Here is a 19517-nt window from a genome sequence, read left to right as displayed (position 1 = left end):
TGAGGGGGGGGGGGTCAGGGGGGCTGCCAACTATAATTATATAAGGTTCTCTGATAAAACTCTGCATAAAGTAGCATTCCTTTAAAGACCTAAAAGCATTTTGACAAAGTGAAGACATTGCTGCGGATGCCTGCATTCTAAACCTAAAGTGGTTCTAAAGGTTTAAGGATTTTACTTTCATGCATTCTATAAAAAGCCATCTGTGTTCAGCATCCCCTCCCCCCCCCCATAGTCACCTAAGCCCCCTCTTCATCCAGTGATGTGCACTGGAGTCTCGGCTATCCCAGGACTCCCTCTGCACATTGGCTGAGACAGAAGCGGGAGCCATTGGTTCCCACTGCTGCCAATCACAGCCAGTGAGCCAATGAGAAGAGAGGGGGGTGGGGCTGAGCTGCGACTCCATATGTAAATTGACACCCAAAGCAGCGTACGCCCCCATTGTAAGCTGCTTGCTGTGGAGGCATCCAACAGGAGGGAAGAGCCTGGAGCGTTGGTGGGGGACACCGGAAGAGGAGGATCCGGGCTGCTCTGTACAAAACCACTGCCCTGAGCAGGTAAGTACAGACATGTTTTTGAGCAGGTAAGTATAGACATGTTTGTTATTTTTTCTATTAAAAAATATGCCTTTAGAATCACTTTAATCTGAGGGACAGTAAACAGAGATGGGATGTTAGAATTTTGGGAAATCCAGTCATTATAACAAATCCATTTGGTCTCTGCCCTCTCTTGATGACCATACCTAAAGAAATAATATGCCATAGAAAACTATACACCCCGATAAGTTTATGCAAAAATCTCATAACATCTGGACAAGATTTTCAGCACAAAAGTTAATGAGTGATCAGGAGGGATTGAAAAATTCATGTTTGCAATGAAAAGACATTGTTTTAACAAGGATGGGTTACCAAATATAACGTTATGAGATAGGACAGGAACCTTATATATGCATGGGCAAATTATGTAATTTGGAAGTCATTTATTCTGATCTGAAAATACCTGTCACACTTTAAAAATACACACTGCAAGGAAAACACTGCAAAGCCATGCTTTAATACCAAGATAGTCACCTCTGCACAGAGAAACCGTATGGAATGAGACATGGCAAATCAGTAATGGGGAAAAGATCAGCTGCAAGTGGGCCAGAAGCAATACCAGTAACTAGTTTATCCTCTACTTGCCTTTTTTGGGCACAACTTCCACAATAGAGGTTCTCTTTGAATATGACAATGGACTGAAACAATGCAGTGAATATAGCAACATCAGCTCTTTTCAAAAATTAAAAAAGGCACCTTGAATCAAAGTGAACATTAACATTTTACGGAAATGCGTAAGGCTCCATTCACACAGGCATTTCGATTAGGTCAGCCTGTCCATTTTTCAGTTGGACCAGATCAGAAGGTCAATGGTCCCGAGCGCTATGGACAGGAAGGTGTAAATGTATTCTGGTTATTGTTGAATACCCCCTATGCTGGGGTGGGGGAGCTCTCACCGACTAATTTTACCAACAGTAACTTTTGAGCTACGTTGTGCAGTCATTTCCTGTCCGGACTTTTTGCTTTCATCGCTGACAAGATTGTCATTACTTTTTAAGGTATTGGGTAGAGATTATTCTACTTGGCTTATCTTTTAATATGCCGTGTAATGTTGTATTTTTTCAAAGCTGTATCATGTACTAATAAAGAATCATTTTTAGTCACACTACTTGGATCGTTGATAATTCCTTCGTTTTCTAGGTTTCTTTCCTAGGTATTTTTCATCTATTTTGTTTGGGTACCTGACCCACACTGCTAATCAGTGAATTAGTGGACTACTGAATTTTCTAGCCTCTATTTTAGTGTTGCTGTTCTTAGTAACACCTTTCATAGCTTTCCAGTTGTGTCAGATTCTACCCGCCTAACTCCGAGTCCGATCAGGTCCAAAAAACAAAAAATAAATAACATTTGGCTGGTTCAGCAGGGACCGGACAAATTTCGATCCATGTATGGGCACTCTGGTTGTACACAAGTCAATCAATCAACTTGTGTACTATCAACACGTTGGGTTTTTGCCCAAGCTATTAGTACCACTGGCTACGCCAGCAACATTAAAGTGATATTAAAGGCTTAATTTTTTTTTTATTAAAAAAAACAAACACTTCATACTTACCTGCTCTCTGCAGCCTAGATCCTCCTCTTCCGGTGTCCCCCACCAGCGTTCCAGGCTCCCCACTCCTGTCGGGTGCCCCCACAGCATGCAGCTGTGTGTGTCCTTTCACACACAGAGCTGCAGCTCAGCCCCACCTTCTCTCTTCTCATTGGCTCAATGCCAATGGCTCTTGCTGCTGTCTCTGCCAATGAGAGGGAGTCCTGGGATTGCCGAGACTCCAGTGCACATCGCTGGATCGAGAGGGGGCTTGGGTGAGTATTAGGGTGGCTGGGGGGGATGCTGCACAGAGAATATTTTTTTTCCTTCATGCATAAAACATGAAGGTAAAAAATCTTGAGCCTTTACAACCAGCTTAATCATGTTCTGCCGACAGGGAAGACTTCCTTTCACCCATGGTGGAAGGAAAGAAAACTGCGTAATCTGTGGCCGGCCTAACTCTTGCAAATATAACTTGTTTCTCATCAGATCACCTTTTACTTTGCATCTGGAAAGAAACAAATCACAATGCAGCTAATGTTGTCAGTGTATGGGAACTATCCTGATGCACACAGTCTTTTTTTTGTCATAGAAAAAAAATATTACTTTTCAATGCATCAAACATTCTTTAGTAAACTAGCACATTCTTCAACGTATGGACACATGTAAAGAGCATTCTTTTGATTTATAGTAAACCAGGAGCACAAGTGTAGCATACAAGCACTTGGACAGCTGCTCAGTTCCTTATGGATCTGACATAGTGCCCAGGCAAAATGCTTACTAGCTAATCAGGTGCTCCCAAGCAAAAAAGATAACCCAAAAGGTTTATGAAGATACACTTCTATTGGGCAATTGTATCTGGTATTAACGTTAGATATTCAAGTGCAACATTTCATACAGATTTCATCTGTGCTCACTTTACTGTGAATTTTGAAAAGAATGAAGCAAGAATTATTTCCTTAATTTTTAAGTTAAATTGTTATTAAAAATGAAAAAGTAACTTTAAAAATGGTTTAGTCAGGTAGATCTACTATAGGTGTACAACAGACCACATGGAGTAAAGAAGCAACCTAATGCAAGGGGGGAAAAAAAGTATTTGTATGTTACAACATTAGACAGACATCTGATGTTCACATAAAACAAAATGTTTTAATCATTCACAATATTTTTATATTAGAAACTGTAGAGCAAATGCTGTACTTGTAAACACCACATTTGACATTTAATATACTAATTGCAAGGTACAGGAAGAAGTGCTAATACTAGCAGCATACAAGGCTCTTACCACTGGGGATCGTCCATAAGCTGCGGCTGCTGCAGCTGCCGCAGCTGCCGCACTCATCTGCGGGGAGATGTTGTGAAGACTGGCATAAGCTGCTCCTGGACTTGTCAGCTCCCCATTCATACCAGCATGTGGCACTATTCCAAATGGTGTTGGATAAGGACATGGGACTGCCATGGGGGCCCTAAGGCCAGCTGCAATAAATAGAAACGAAAATGGAATACATTAGAACAGTGACGTACCAACAAAAAAGGACATATTTATTCCAGATCATTATGTTTTTAAAACCTTAAACAGATTTATCTAAATACTTGTTTACTTGAATACTTTATTACACCTTTTTAATTTTACTATTTTATTATAATATAAATATGGATTTTAAAGATGTATCTCTCTCAAAATCAATGTGTCAGCAATGTAAGAAAAGCTGGTGTAATAGTAGCACCCCAGTTTTCCAAAGCTGTACAGGTTTCTGGCAGCATTGCTTTCCAAACGAGATCTTTGCTTCACCAACCTGCTGTGACTATTTTAAAAAGGTCAGACTAGCTTCTTTATTTTATTTTACATTACAGACTGTGCAGCAGGAGGAGTGGCAAAGACCAGGAACTTCAGCAGGAACACTCACTGCTTGTGTACACTTCCTATGACATGTAAAAGGCTCATTGGTGACAAAGTATATTAAAACATGAGATTCAGTAAGCAAAACTAAATGAAATATAACAAGGAGAAATACAGTATATAGCTTGCAATGGCTGGCTTCCTTTTGAAAATGCTGGTCACCTGGCTGGCCTTAGCGTCATTATTTTGAGGGGCAAGCTCAAACTAAGCACATAGAAAGAGGTCAGATCTGTGCACCTGTTCCGAATCAGAAGATTGAAGTATGGAATCCACTGGCTTAGCCAGCAGGCCAGGCATTTTCAGAAGAAATCAGAAATGGCAGCATCTAAATCCCTTCGCTAATGTTTCATTTATGCACAAATGTATTGTTACACTTTTTTTTAACTATGGGACCCTGCATCCATTATATCTGGTCTCCCACAGTACACAGAACATGGAAGTGCAATTATTTCAGTAAATATAAACTGCTAAATACTTTTCTCTTTACCTTTCGCTTGTGACTTCTATCAATGTCCAGCCCAGAACTAGCTAAAGCTTGTAGGGGATTTCTTTTTGCTCTAGAAAGATGCAAAACCCCTGACCTCTGTCTGACCAGTGCCGATTGGCCCTGTGCTGATCACATGCACACTTTGGCAAAAAAAAAAAAAACCCTCTCTAGCCATACACACCAAACTGAGCATGTGCAAATACCTACGGTTCAGTCTGTCTTATCAGGAGATAAGAGGTGGTTGCTTTAAAAAGGAGAGGAACTAAGAAAAAAGTCAGGATCAAACAGCCTTTTAACACAATGCAGAGGATTAACCGCTTAGGTTCCACAGTGAGTATAACAAGCATGCTTTACTCCATATACAGACTGATTTTACTGTTGTGGGTTTAGTAACACTTTAATATTTCTCTGAACGTAAAGTAGAAGAAAGGTCATTAGATACAGTATACCGGCCTTATTGTTTAGATTGTATTTTCAACATGTATTTGTTATATTAACTAGCTTCCTAAAATTAAAAAATGAGCTTTCATAAGGATAGCACATTTTATAGATATCTTTAGGAGAACCGGAAAAATGCACCCAATCCGTTATTACCTATGTATTATAAAAAATGAGTAATATTTAAGCCTCTCAACTCCTCTTACTGAGCAGGGGCTGTGTACACGGTGGATCTTTGAGGCCAGACTATAGAAGTTTATGTCTATTCCAGACATCTATTACATACCTGACAACTCGTCCCAATTTTCCAGAAGTGTGGCCCTTGTGATCTATCCATTAAATGCATGTGCCTCTACTATGGGGACTCTCAAATTGTAGAGTTAGGACCACAGATTATCAGGGTGCTGTGACGTGGCTCTGTGGCTTACGTATGTATTTGTAAACGTGTGCTAACTAGACCCCTGTTATAAACGTATACTGTTAGACAGGTTAATTCGGTTGTTAGCAAGCTGGCTGGCAAGTTGTCCAAGAACATTGTTCTCTCCCCTTTATTCACTATGTGATGCCTGTTTATGTGTCCTTGTTTCATAAGCCAGTTATAGACTTGGGGAGGTGGCCATTTTTATTTGCTTGTTTTGTGTCTCCCTGCTCTCTGTACAACTCCCAGACTGAGTGTGCCTCATGTCATTTTCTCCATTGCATTTCAATGGTTTGTCACAAAAGAATGTTTGAATTCGATTTATACAGTCTGTATCTGGTTTGATATCCCATGGAAGATCACGGTCTCCTGAGTCGAGTGTCAGGATATCGTTTGTCTAGCCTGTTATGTGTATACACTATCATGCAACTAGCCATCATATTTTGATGTGCCTTTTGGTAATATGTTTTTAATTATATTTGTATATGAATAAAAATTAGTTTTTTTAGAATTTTTTTTTGACTCGGTGTTGATTAAGTAGTGCAGTCTCTCTAAAATCCCATAGGCAAATTTTTGTAATTGAGAGTTCTAATATTTAAGTTGGACCTTCAGTTAGGGCTCATGCACACAGTGCATTTGGGCCATTCACCACCCATGCAAAAGTATTTCTGCTGTAGGTATGGCCAGGCATGTATATTCAGCTATGGACAGAAAGCCTGTACAAATCAGTGACAGGCTGCTACTGTCCGCAGTGGTTCACATGTAATCCCACATGGAGTGATTACCTACAGTTAAGATAGATGTGTGCCCATGGACACAGACAGCTAGGTACAGGGGTGGACATCCATCCCTAGTTTCAGGTTATCACTCATAGGTGCAATTACATGCAAACAGCAGCAGATTGTCATTGATTTGTACAGATTTCCAGTCCACAATTGATTGGAAACCCCTTCCCATACCCAATGTAGAAATATGGCAATCATGGAGATATACATCCGTCATTGGCCATGCAAATGAGCCTTTAGAACCCCGTAAATTTTTATCCTACAGCTTGAAAACCATTCAGGAACATTTTTGCATGAACACCTTTTACTGTGCCAACGCTAAACAGTTAGATAACCATGCTATGTTAAGATCAGTTTTAGATGGACTATGCATTCTAGGAATCCCATATTTAGGAGACAACTTTACACTTTTGTGACGTCAATTCATCATCAGCATAGTAAAGAACATTTTGACAAAGCATAAATGGGGTGCATCTTACTTAATGGATCGACACCCGGAGGCTTGCCAGGAACAGGCCGCAGTCCAGTCGAATTGCTGCCAGGTGTGGGTGCATCAGTTCGCGGAGTGGGCGTGTTAGATTTGGAAACAGGAGTTGTGGACTTCTCATTCTTCCAGGAGGTGAATGAAAGGTGAAATAAGAAGGGTAAAATAGATAAATCAATCCAAATTCCTGTCTACAAACATGCTTGTCTTTGCATAATAAAAACATGTAAGAGTTACATCAGCTCCACACAGGCACCAGCAAAATGAATCTCTAGCTGAACGAAAGGATACAACATGCTAAATGACTTGAATCCTTCCAAAAGTAAACAGCTTATTGACTCTATGGTTTACTCTACAGCAAACCTCAAATAGTCACCCTGCTAAAGTCAACATCCCTAATGGAAGAGTCATAACATATGTGCTTTCACAGTCATATCTTTCAAGTATCTATTCATAACATAGGAGTGTACAGCAGACCTATGTAACCAGAGCAGCATGAATGGAAACACGCCTGTAAGGAATAAGCTGTGCAGTGGAACAAAGCTTGCTACAATGTTTAAGGAGAACATTTCTACCAGGTTTCAATATTCCAATTATTTCTGGACCCCGTTATTTATATACAAATATTATCTCATGCACCCAATTACAATAAATATGGTTATGGGCTACATACTCTTATTGAATGAAAATATGCATCACTGTAAAAATAGCTAATAGTTACAAATCTCATTCTAAAATGCCCACTTTGCAAATATAACCTTTTCCACTCCTTAAATTGTTTCTAAACCCAAGAACAAAATGTAATATGCAACTTACCAGTCCATAGAGGAGGTGGCTGGCTGCATTTGTTTTTTTTTTTTTTCTTCAAGCTAGGTTTCCTTTATATTCACTTGCTGATCCTACCAGTAAAATATTTTCTACCTTATGGCTACACTCAACACTCACTAACCGTAAAGTATCTATGGAGGAAGCAGTGATGCCACCCTAGGAAGGAAGTATGTTTTAACTACGTAACACATCCCCACCCTCCATAACATGAGGGAAAGTGTGCTGTAGTTCATTGAAGTATAATGGGAAGGAAGATACAGTGCCTTGAAAAAAGTATTCATACCCCCTTGAAATTTTCCACATTTTGTCATGTTACAACCAAAAACGTAAATGTATTTTATTGGGATTTTATGTGATAGACCAACACAAAGTAGCACATAATTGTGAAGTGGATGGAAGTAGATAGATGTTTTCAAAATGTTTTACAAATAAATATCTGAAAAGTGTGGTGTGCATTTGTATTCAGCCCCCTTTACTCCGATACCCCTAACTAATATCTAGTGGAACCAATTGTCTTCAGAAGTCATCTAATTCAAAATAGAGTTCACCTGTGTGCAATTTAATTTCAGTATAAATGCAGCTGTTCTGTGAAGCCCTCAGAGGTTTGTTAAGAGAACATTAGTGAACAAACAGCATCATGAAGGCCAAAGAACACACCAGACAGGTCAGGGATAAGGTTGTGGAGAACTTTAAAGCAGGGTTACGTTATAAAAAAATATCCAAATCGTTGAACATCACATGGACCACTGTCCAATCCATCATCCGAAAATGGAAAGAATATGGCACAACTGCAAACCAACCAAAACATGGCCGTCCATCTAAATTGACAGGCCGGGCAAGGAGAATATTAATAAGAGAAGCAGCCAAGAGGCTCATGCTAACCCTGGAGGAGCTGCAGAGATCCACAGCTTAGGTGGGAGAATCTGTCCACGGGACAACTATTAGTTGTGTACTCCACAAATCTGGCCTTTATGGAAGAGTGACAAGAAGAAAGCCATTGTTGAAAGAAAGCCATAAGAAGTCCCATTTACAGTTTGCGGAAAACTAATGCTGCGCATCACCCTGAACACACCATCCCCACCATGAAACATGGTGGGGGCAGCATCATGTTGTGGAGATGCTCTTCTTCAGCAGGGACAGGGAAGCTGGTCAGCGTGGTGCCGGGTGGTCATACAACAAAAACATTTTAGCCAAGCCATACAGAACACCTAACAGACAGGCTTTACATAAATCTTGTCTTACCAGGCTGAGTTCTTTGGACTTCGATGAGGGAGTACTGCTTGAGGATGCAATAGATGCTGGACTGATTGGAGGGTCTTTCTTTAAAAGCCGAGCTTTATCCAAACCATTTTCCCTCGGAGAATGTGCTGGGCTCCCTCTGGGAGAAGAGGGGTCCTTCAATGTTTAAAACAAAAATGATTTAAGTACACTACTATGTAAAGGAGTATAAGGTCTGTGTAAAGTTCTAAACACAAGAATGGCTATGAACTCTGAAATATACACTAACAAAACCAAAGTAGAATGCACACCTCATTGGAAACATCCACCACCAGGTTGTCATCACTCTTTTCACCATCACTGTCCTGCACAGAGAAGAAAACACTTGTAAAACGCACTGTTACAAAAGGGGAGGCTAGTCAAAGTTTATGCAAACGTTTAGTAACTGAATAAAAAATTTAAATGCCTCTAGACAGACAAATCTAGCTAAAAATCAGTCTCTCAAGGCATACCAACTATTTCATATGACCAGGGTTATTTAGGTCTTTGTGATTTGTCATTTTTAATCCCATTTTAGTACTGCAAAGTGCTCTGAAGCCCTGCTGACCTATTTGCTAAATAGACAAACAGAGATGGATTTGAATATCACAATGGTATTCGGACAAAACACAGAGGGTCATTCCCTGTCCAAGGTGATCAACAGCTGGGCTGCAATCATAGTTATGTTCTGTTATTGACTGTGAAAGATGCACAGTACTGTACACTGTGAGAGAAGACAATGGAAAGGTTTGCAAAGCCATCATTTATGTGCATATGTATCCACATGGCAAAAGAAGAACTGGTTTCAAAACAAGAATGCACATGTGCCTGCTGTACAAAGCACAATCTGTATATAGATGTCTATATGCTGCAAACTGCTAAAAGGAATATTTTAAGCTCCTATGAGAATGGGGGCCATATTTGTTGAAGTCTCAAATCTCTGGGAATATGTTTGATTGCTTAATGACTTGCCAAAACTTAAGGGCAGCTATGCAAGCACAGACATTGCTGCACATCCACTGGGTGTCACAATGGTTTAAGCATGCTCTTCAGGTATTTAGAAGGCTGGACTGCTCATAGCTATACCAACAGCCTTTCTACACTTGAAGGATTGCTTACATTGGAATAACAGTCAAGTATAATTGCATACTGCCGGAGCATAAGGCTTAAAATACATATGCAGAAGACTTGGAAGCATATCCAGCACCTGTGGCTACAGACTTATTATCCCAGGCGTTTAATTAAACCTCCCACAAACCTGGGCAATACAACCTAAATTCATGGCAAAATATACATGGGCAGAAGCTACCTTCTTGTCAAAATGATCAGCAGATACACAAAGACAGCTGAAGTTGTATAAAAGTCACAACTATTTTTTTTTTTTAAATTCTGATGCCAACGTCTGACCCTACTGGCAATTGAAGCAACTGATCACTTTAGAAGGAGATGGGCGAATGTGTTTGGGAGAGGTCTCCCCAAATGTTTGCTGGAATAGTAGTGATTTGCATACAACATCAGCTGTCTAGATAGAACATTGTGTTGAAAAAGATTACACATTTCTATCAAGTTCTACCAAAAGACAAAAATGAATAAAGGGAAAAATGGCATTCTCAGAACCCTAAAGCTGTAGTTGACCCAGAAGAAGACGAAAAATGTGAGTGACCCAAATGGTTCAACAGGAGAAAAATTCTTTCTGATCCTCTATGACAAATTGAATACCCTCCACTGATCAACATTTTACAGTATTATTTGTTAATATCAATAGCCAATTATATTTTGTACTTTAGAAACATAGCAAGCCTGGATCCAACATTTTGCCTTTTTACATTATGAATTTTGTGATATCAATCGCTCAGTGTAAATTAAGGTTCATGATGCACACAAAATAAAATAGGCATTTATAAGCCTACTGTAAAACATCCCGATGCTTTCCTGTGCCCAGACAGCCACACGTACCACATGCAGCCTGCCATACAAGTGGATTGCTGTATGAGGCCGAACTCTTGTAATATATTGCACTCTTGAAATACAGTGGATGCTCGGGAAAATGCCTGTGCAATAAAGCATGGGCATTTACAGAGTAAGTCGCATACAGCCACTTTTTATGCATGTGCGGCTTCCCGACCACAGGAAAGTGCATGAAGATTTATGCTAGTCATATAAATGTCCTTTTTTCATGTGCATTAACCATTATCCTAATCTGTGAGTTCACTTTAACACCCTCTCTGAGGCATGAAACAACAGATACATTAATGTCGATGAAGTGCAGTGACCCAAAATAAACACTTCTATTTGTTTCATTAAATGAAATTAAAGCAATTAATAAACAGAATATTTTTGCAGCTCAATTGATGTAAAGAAATCCTGCAGTTAAAAAAAAAAAAAAAAAAAAAAAAAAAAGTGTTCAAGGTAACAAATGTTCCACACAACATATTGATGACAAAGTAAACAGATAACCCACATGAACTTTACTAACATCTCACTAAACAAACACCTGACTACATCTAGTCTAACCAAATACACCCTTAGGAAATATTTATGCTTCTTTATGATCCTTAAAGCATATTTGCTTCTCAGCGATAAGATGTATGGTCACCAGTCACGTTCAACCAGGAACCTTAAATACAACACACAAAGGAAACAAACACACAAATATAACACAGGATTACTGTAATAGGTGTGAGGTTACTTTACTTTGTACTTCTGTTACCATGAATACGGCGTCAGCTATCTTCATGTACTTACGTAACGAGCTGCTATATCTTTTTCTTCAGTCTTTTGCTTTTTGCTGTCTGAAGAATAGTCTGCGGAATTTCTGTGCTTCTCTGCTGCTCTGAAACTTGCAGATGGAGACACAGATGAGCTCTGAAAGGTAAAGTGCACCCAAATCTATTAATAAGGCTAAAAAAAAAGAGAAAATGTAAAGTACAACTAAGGGCAAAACTTTTCTTGACTATTTTGTGAAGAGTAAGGGAGAGTACAACCCCTCTTAGTTTTTTTTTTTTTTTTCACGTGTGACCCATTAGGGAGATTTCACTTTTTCTGTTCCATAGCTTAAAAAGGGAGTGGAAATCCTTCCAAAGTGAGGGAATCCCTGACTGTCACCAGGGTCAAGTGAACTACTGTTCCCATTGGAAGATTTTCCCTTCATTGCTGTTCTGGGGACAACCCAATATGTGTAATTTTCTTTTACTTTCACTATCAATGATAATGGTAACCAAGACAAACAGAGAGGGTAAAATATCCCTAAGGGGGGTAGTGAGAGACAGAAAGTAAGGAAAACAAAACAACACAACCCCTGACAGGTGTTCTAATCCCTTCCCACTCTAATGTGGAACTAAAGACAAAAGTAGGTGACTTTTTTTTTTTTGTGTATGTAGTTTAGGTTAAACTGTTCATTGAAGAATGCACACAAACCCAAGAAAGACATCTAAGGTCAGGTTTACAATTCTGCATTCACTGCTCAATAACTTTACTCACGCTGCCAAAATGACACTGTAAAATCTATTGATAGCTACTGTGTTTGCAAAGCACAACATCATACAAGAACAATAGAACAATTACATATCTAAGAGGAGGCTGCAATAAAATAAGGCGTGATCATTTTAAGGTCCTTGTTATTACAAGCACAATTAATGTTTAACGTTTATACAAAAAATATGGAAAAGCCTGTACAAACCAGGTGATGGCACAGTTCAGAGCATAACTGTAAGGGCTAATAGCTTGTTTACACTTGTGGTCGGGGGAGGGGTGATAAAAATAGGCCACTGAGCCACAATTTAAAGAACAGGTTCACCTTTACCAACATGTTACACCCATATTGTAGCTGGCAGGGGTCCTTGCAGCCAATGTCACATATAAAACTGGCATGGTTGTGGGCTCCACCTCCACACCGTGATTGAGTAAACCAAGTCCCACCTGCTACACTGCTCAGCGTCCTAGCAGTCCATTGACAATTCCTGGAGCTCAGTAACTGCTCATACAGAGGTACAGGCAGAGAACCTTGAACAGTGTCTGAAGGAGCCTGACAGTGCAACCACAATCTACTGGGGCTTTGCGAGCTCCAGTGTAAAAATAAAAAATAATAAATGCACACTTTACTTTTTACTAAAAATGAACTTCGCATTTAACTGCTCCCCTTAGGCCGCAAAGGCAACCAGAAAGGGTTGCCACAATGCTTTGCAGGACAGCAAAAATTATGCCCCATCCTGTGTGGCAGTGGTACTGCCAATCAAAAGCAAGCCAAACACTAAACTCACAGTTGCAATGCAGTATTCCCCATGAAAAGCCCTGCTTGGCTGTAAAAAAATAAAAATTAAACACACAAAGAAACAGGCACTCAGGAGGAGGCATTATTGCCCCCTGAGTGCTTGTCAGTCACACCGGTCTTTCTCTGAAAAGTGATCTTGCAACGCAGGAGTAAATCAAGCCTGAGCCTTTAATTTTAAAAGAGAATTTTTTTTTTTTTAATCATATTTACCTAGGTCAGTGGTCGGCAAGCCGCGGCTCTTTAAACACTTTAATGCGGCTCTTCTGTGTGCCGGGCGCCCGCTCCCCTCCCTCCTCTCGGGCGGCCGCCCCAAAAGTCAGGACTCTGCAGCTAGCCCAGCAATGGGCAAACTACGGCCCGGCGGACCTTTTAATCCGGCCCGCGGAGCGTGGCAAACATTGGCTGTCAGGATGTAGGCGGGGCAGCGTGACGAACTCCTCTCCTCTCACAGTCCGCCCTGAAGCCCGGAACGGCGCGAAAACACGGCGAGAGGAACGCGCGGAGCAAAGGTAAGTGAATTGACACAATATGGGGAATGAATTACTATAGGGGGGATGAATTACTATAGGGGGGATGAATTACTATAGGGGGGATGAATTACTATATGGGGGATGAATTACTATATGGGGGATAAATTACTATATGGGGGATGAATTACTATATGGGGAATGAATTACTATATGGGGAATGAATTACTATGGGGGATGAATTACTATATGGAGGATGTATTTTCAGTTTTAAAAATGTGGCTCTCAAAATAAATTTCAATCGTGGTTTTGGCGAGATTTGGCTCAGTTGAAAAAAAAGGTTGCCCACCACTGACCTAGGTGGATGCAGCATTGATCCGATGCTGCATCTGTCCCTCGCCAGCTCTAAGGATGAGAACTGAGTGATCAGACATGGCTGATCGCCAAGTTCTCCCTGAGAACTGCTATCTGATCTGAACAACCCCCCCTTCCAGTGCTCACCGGAGTGCTGGGCTGTGAAGGGCGCGAGGGAAAAGCTTAGCCAGGGGCTGATCAAGACATCTGGCCTTTCCTCCACCCAGCCTGGACCGGATAAGTGACGTCAGCCGGCAGCAGACTTTAGTCCACTGTCAGCTGAAAGGGGTCACAGGAGTGCAGAATGAACTGCACTCCTTTGATCCACAGAAGTATAGCCAAACTAGCTTTGGCTGTGTTTCTCCTTTAAAGCCAGAGGAAAGTTGTGATAAAAACACTTCATTGTACATAAAAATATATGCAGGCACTCAGACTAGGAGAGGGAGAGGCAGCACTAGAAGCCAGTCAGTTTCTGCTTTTTGCACATGTGTTGACCTGGAAAATGCAAACAGGAGGAAAGAGCAGAGTGGGCAAAGCAGATAACATATCAGAGTTTAGCTGCTCTTTTCAGGCAAATGTGGATACAAATCACAAAAGTGATTGTACAGAATTACAAATTCTTCAACAGAAGAAGCTGTTCACATGTGTGGATCATAAACATGGTTTGGAAATAAAAACACCCACACTGAATTGGGACTCCTTCAAACCACTGTACTCATGTCAGCTCCAAGTACAAGAAAGAAAGAGGAATGCAAAAATTAACAGAACAGTGCAAAAGTAATTAGGACTAATGTCCTAATTTATCCTAAACCCTGATCTTAAGATGGCTTATTTCAAATTCGCAAACCTTTCATATAAAAGGTACTTTATGTCACTCGTATGTTACATTCCATTGTATATACCAGTTGCTGGATGCAAACGTGATGGCCTACAGCAAAATATGGAGTGTTCAGCTGGTGGTACTCCTTTTTCACTATAGGTGGTACTACGCAAGGATCAGGATAATGTGAACAACCAGCTTCTGTGGGTGGATATATGCCGACTCTAGAGACCAGGGTCAAACATGTAGATATAACTGTAGCACCTTCCCTAGCATAGGATGCCAAGTAAATCTAGTTTTTGGTACTGTTCACCAAACGCTTATAATTTTTGCTGCAGCAGCAGCAAAGCAGAGTATCACAGGGGCAGCATGTGTTCAACCTTGTCCAGCTTTCTTTTCAGTTCTTAAGGGGGTGATAAAAACCATGGGATTAACAGCTTATTTTTAGGTGCTCCCAATCACAAAAATAAACTAGATCTACTTGAATGGGTACAATAGATATGGGTTTAACATGTGCCTGCCTCTTTTTTTTTTTTTTTTAAATTGGAAGGTGTTACCAAGACAATGCAGTGACAGGATTTGAGGTAACTAACCAAGTACAGTGCATTTGTTAAAATAAGGTGCAGCGCTAAGACAAAACAATATCCATAATAAAGTGCAAAGTGATCATCATAAACATATGAAATATTGTAAAAAGAATAAATAAAGAATATATTGTGCTGTGCTAGGTATGTCACCCACAGGTGATAAATTAATGGTGATAAATTGTCCCAAAAAAAAAGGCGTGAGGATCCTTTCAAGATCACAATCAACGTGTATGGGTAACTGATTCAAGGGTGCCAGATGAAGTGACTGAATAAACAAAATGCGCACTCACCAGAAGTGCTCTATAAATACACATTTGAGATATTATCTTGTCTCATCGGGTATACTCAAGGTCATCTGCTCCCGGATTAGGCCAGGTTCCAATAGACCCTTAGGGTCCTTAGGCAGGTAACACAGTGTCTGGTCGAGTCTGTGCAAGGTTCTCTGGGGTCCCTTAGTATGTATCACCGCGTTGGGTCATCACTAAAATGGGCTCTGCAAATGACGGCACTTACAGGGAGAGCCCAATGAAGGACACCACATAGCGTGATACTGCATAAGGGGTGATATTTATTCCACAGAAAACGAGTAATACATATAAATGTAAAAAACACACTGACCAATAGTATTCAGGATGGCCACCAGCGGTGGCGTGACGTCTAGGCTGCTGTAGCCCCCAAGACGCGCTTTGTGCGAAACACTTAGTCATAGGGTGCGGGCTTACAGCAGGGGACGTCCTTTCCCTTCTATTTATGTTTGAAAATGGCGCTTGCCATTTTGCCAACTCTTCGCGAATGCGCGATATGCCGCGCGCCATTTTATCGTAGACCGGGAATAGCAATTATGTCCCTATGTCTTTGGCAGATATGCGTGCACAGCGGCGCCATTTTATTGGCAGTTAGCGCAGATTAGTGAGACAGTTCAGCTGCTATATATCTCAGTGCACCATAATGTTTATTTGTGAAAAAAGGCTGAAGATTTGACTACGGGGATAAGTTGGAAAACATTAGTGCCTAACCTTTGTGAACAAAGAAGACACTTTGTATACTAAGATCACGATCTCCCCTGTGTTTATATGTTTAAATATAGGTGCAAGAGTTAATCATTAGGTAATAAATAAATTAGATAAAAATTTATAAAATATGAGCCTCTATTATAAAAGCTAAATTCCTGGAAAAAGGGTATGATAGGCCCATGCTGAACCAGGTTATGGTAGACATAGGTAACTCCAATAGAGAGACTATGTTAACCCCTTCCCGCCGATGCCTCCCGGCCCTTTAAGAGATTCAGCCGCCGGGAGGCGGGGCGGTTGGGGCGTGGCTTAGGAATCATGTGACCGCCGTGATGACGTGTCACGGCGGTCACATGATCGGGAAAGGTCCCGTTCGAAAGAGCGGACCGGGACCTTTCCGTGAGTACCACACGTGTGCTGGGAGCGCGCAGGGGGCGCGCTCTCAGCACATATGTATTTAGTTACATGGACGCAAATGTGCGGCCGCTCGGCGTCTAGGCCCAGACGCCGGGCGGCCACACATTTGTGTGCGGCCGGCGCAAAGGGGTTAAACAACAAAGTTATACAAAAACCAAAGAGGGTCTGCCCGTTTGTTACTAATTATTCAATTCAACATAAGGCCATCACTAAGGTCATCAACAATAATTGGAAAATTTTGAAATCCGACCCAGTTTTGAGTCAAATTTTACCAGAAAAACCAGAGACTGCATTTAGAAAAGCTATGCCACTCAGAAATAAGATAGCTCCTAATAGTATCGACCCTCCTGAAAATATCAATGCTCTTTTCAAATATGAAAGGATTCCATCCCTGTAAAAAATGCGTAATCTGCCTATGTAGTAGATTTACCAAGAAGTATGACTGTTTCAGCTCTATGGTAAATGGCAATACCTATAAGATAGAGGATTTTATTACCTGTACCAGTATACATGTGGTATACCTACTACAATGCCCTTGCAACTTGCAGTATGTAGGGCGTACCACAAGACGCCTAAGAGAAAGACTGAGGGAACATGTGGCTAAATTAATTTAACTGCTTACTGCCCACAATGTACTGCACATGGGCAGCAGCTACAGGCAAAGCGACCTACGGGTATGTCGCTCTGGCTGTACTAACATAGGGAAGAGCAGCGCTCCCCACCTGCGACCACTGTGTCCTCTGGACACAGCGGAATGAAGATCCAGGTGAACGGGAACCAGTGATCATGTGAACGCTATGCAAACACATGATCAAAAGGTTAGCAAAGCTGTTATGAATCAATCTGATTCATAACAGCTTTGCTTCTTTTCCTGGTGAGCTATGATGATCACTGTATGCCACTAGTGACATCAGATAGTGTTGGGGTCAGTTAGCACCCTTCCCAGCCAGGGTCAGCTAGCATGAGATTGCCTGCACACTATAGGTCATTGATCACAGCCATTACTGGTATAGTGTGTGTGTATATATATTATATATAGTTACAGAACTATGCACTAGTGCCTCCTTAGTATATTGTCCTCAGAAATTGATTGCCGGCCAAAGCAATTTATATGCACAGCAATACATCGCTGCCCACCCAAATTCAGCTCTTGCCAACCAATCCGCATGGAAACCAACATGTTTCTATCTCTATATAGAATATATTTATATATATATATATATATTTTTTTTTTCCAGTTATTTATGGATTCTTACTGCCTGGTTATCAAAGAACCATTTGGCCTGTTGGATGTCATCTTTGAGTGTCAGTATAATAGGAGTTTACAACAGGGCATGTGTAACAAAAGGCTGCATACCAAAATCCTTGTCCTGGGAGTTCACACGGACCCCCAGCAGTGGGGCATGGAGATAAGAGAGCCTCAGCCCAGATTTCCAGGTGACAAAGATTAAAAAGGACAGGTTACATGGCTTCTAGCCAGAAAGAAGAAACCAGATGTGGACTGAAATGTTGACCTGGGTCATAGCATTTTGGCAATATAGCAGTGTCCCCTGGTGGAGACAATGACATAATTCCGGGAGGATGACTGGGGTAGAACTACACTTCCTAATGAGTCAGAGTGCTTTTAAATGCAGGTCCGGCCATGCTTGCTTCTGTCTGTCCTCTTTCTATCCAGGACTGAGCTAAAGGATACTCAACTTTGAGCACGAACGCACGTAACGGATCATTTTTGCCTTTATTTCTATATACTCTGTAAAACTGGTTTAGATTTCTCTGTTAGTGTTTTACTTCCTTTGTAAATGAAAAAGACCTTTGAGCATTGTGTTTGTTATTATTATTATACAGTATTTATAAAGCGCCAATAGTTCGCTCAGCGCTGTACATTACAAAGGGGGAATTATAGCTAATATTGCAGTATATTACGTCCATCAATATTGTCAGAGCTTGGATATATATATATATATACTAATTATAGGGACCGACAACATAGTACATAATTCTCATAAATAGGCAGATTCCAGAAAACCACTACCCCCCCATTTTTATTTCAGTTTCTGAAATTAAAACTTTTTGGGGCCTAACCCTCAACATGTGCATTACAAAAAAGAATGTGTTGCGGTCATATTGGTCCACAGACCAGATTTATCATATACCTATTATTATACAGCATTTATACAGCACCAACAGTTTGCTCAGCGCTTTACAATATAAAGGGAGACAATACAGCAACAATACAGTTCAATACAAGAGGGTTAGGAGGGCCCTGCTCCTTGGAGCTTACAATCTAAGATATTCTCTGCTGTTACATATATGTCCAACAAGGACCAGCAACATACTGGTACATCTCTGGACTTTGAGTAGTTCTACTGGGATAATGCCTGAAGTAACAGGCATCATTCTGGTATCTCTTTTTTTTTAGTTTGCGGACGGATTTCATGAAAAAGCAATCCTAGCAGCTAATTAGCAGCCGATTGTTTTTACAAGCAGCTACAGGTGAAACTCGAAAAATTAGAATATCGTGCAGAAGTTCATTTATTTCAGTAATGCAACTTAAAAGGTGAAACTAATATATGAGATAGACTCATTACATGCAAAGCAAGATAGTTCAAGCTGTGATTTGTCATAATTGTGATGATTATGGCTTACAGCTCATGAAAACCTCAAATCCACAATCTCAGAAAATTAGAATATTACATGCAATCAATAAAACAAGGATTGTACATAGAACAATATCAGACCTCTGAAAAGTATAAGCATGCATATGTACTCAGTACTTGGTCTGGGCCCCTTTTGCAGCAATTACTGCCTCAATGCGGCTTGGCATGGAAGCTATCAGCCTGTGGCACTGCTGAGGTGTTATGAAGACCAAGATGC

The 19517-nt window shown here is 40.7% G+C and overlaps 1 protein-coding gene across 3 annotated transcripts in view; it reads right to left on the bottom strand.

The window, feature by feature from the left end:
• The window catches only part of LOC149451104 (transducin-like enhancer protein 4), a 224396-nt gene that overhangs the window by 43257 nt on the left and 161622 nt on the right, over positions 1–19517 (bottom strand). For all 3 annotated transcript variants that reach the window (XM_089691104.1, XM_089691105.1, XM_089691106.1), the window contains 5 exons: positions 11464–11583; positions 8991–9044; positions 8704–8856; positions 6629–6758; positions 3407–3597 (listed from right to left, as the gene is read on the bottom strand). In XM_089691104.1, coding sequence (XP_089547230.1) covers positions 3407–3597; positions 6629–6758; positions 8704–8856; positions 8991–9044; positions 11464–11583 — 648 coding nt within the window. The remainder of the gene's footprint in view (positions 1–3406; positions 3598–6628; positions 6759–8703; positions 8857–8990; positions 9045–11463; positions 11584–19517) is intronic.

This window comes from Staurois parvus, unplaced genomic scaffold, assembly GCF_062004578.1.
Source record: "Staurois parvus isolate SC_StPar_1 unplaced genomic scaffold, SC_StPar_1.0 ptg000549l, whole genome shotgun sequence".
Classification (NCBI taxonomy): Eukaryota; Metazoa; Chordata; class Amphibia; order Anura; family Ranidae; genus Staurois; species Staurois parvus.
This window is presented reverse-complemented; position numbering and strand designations above follow the sequence as displayed.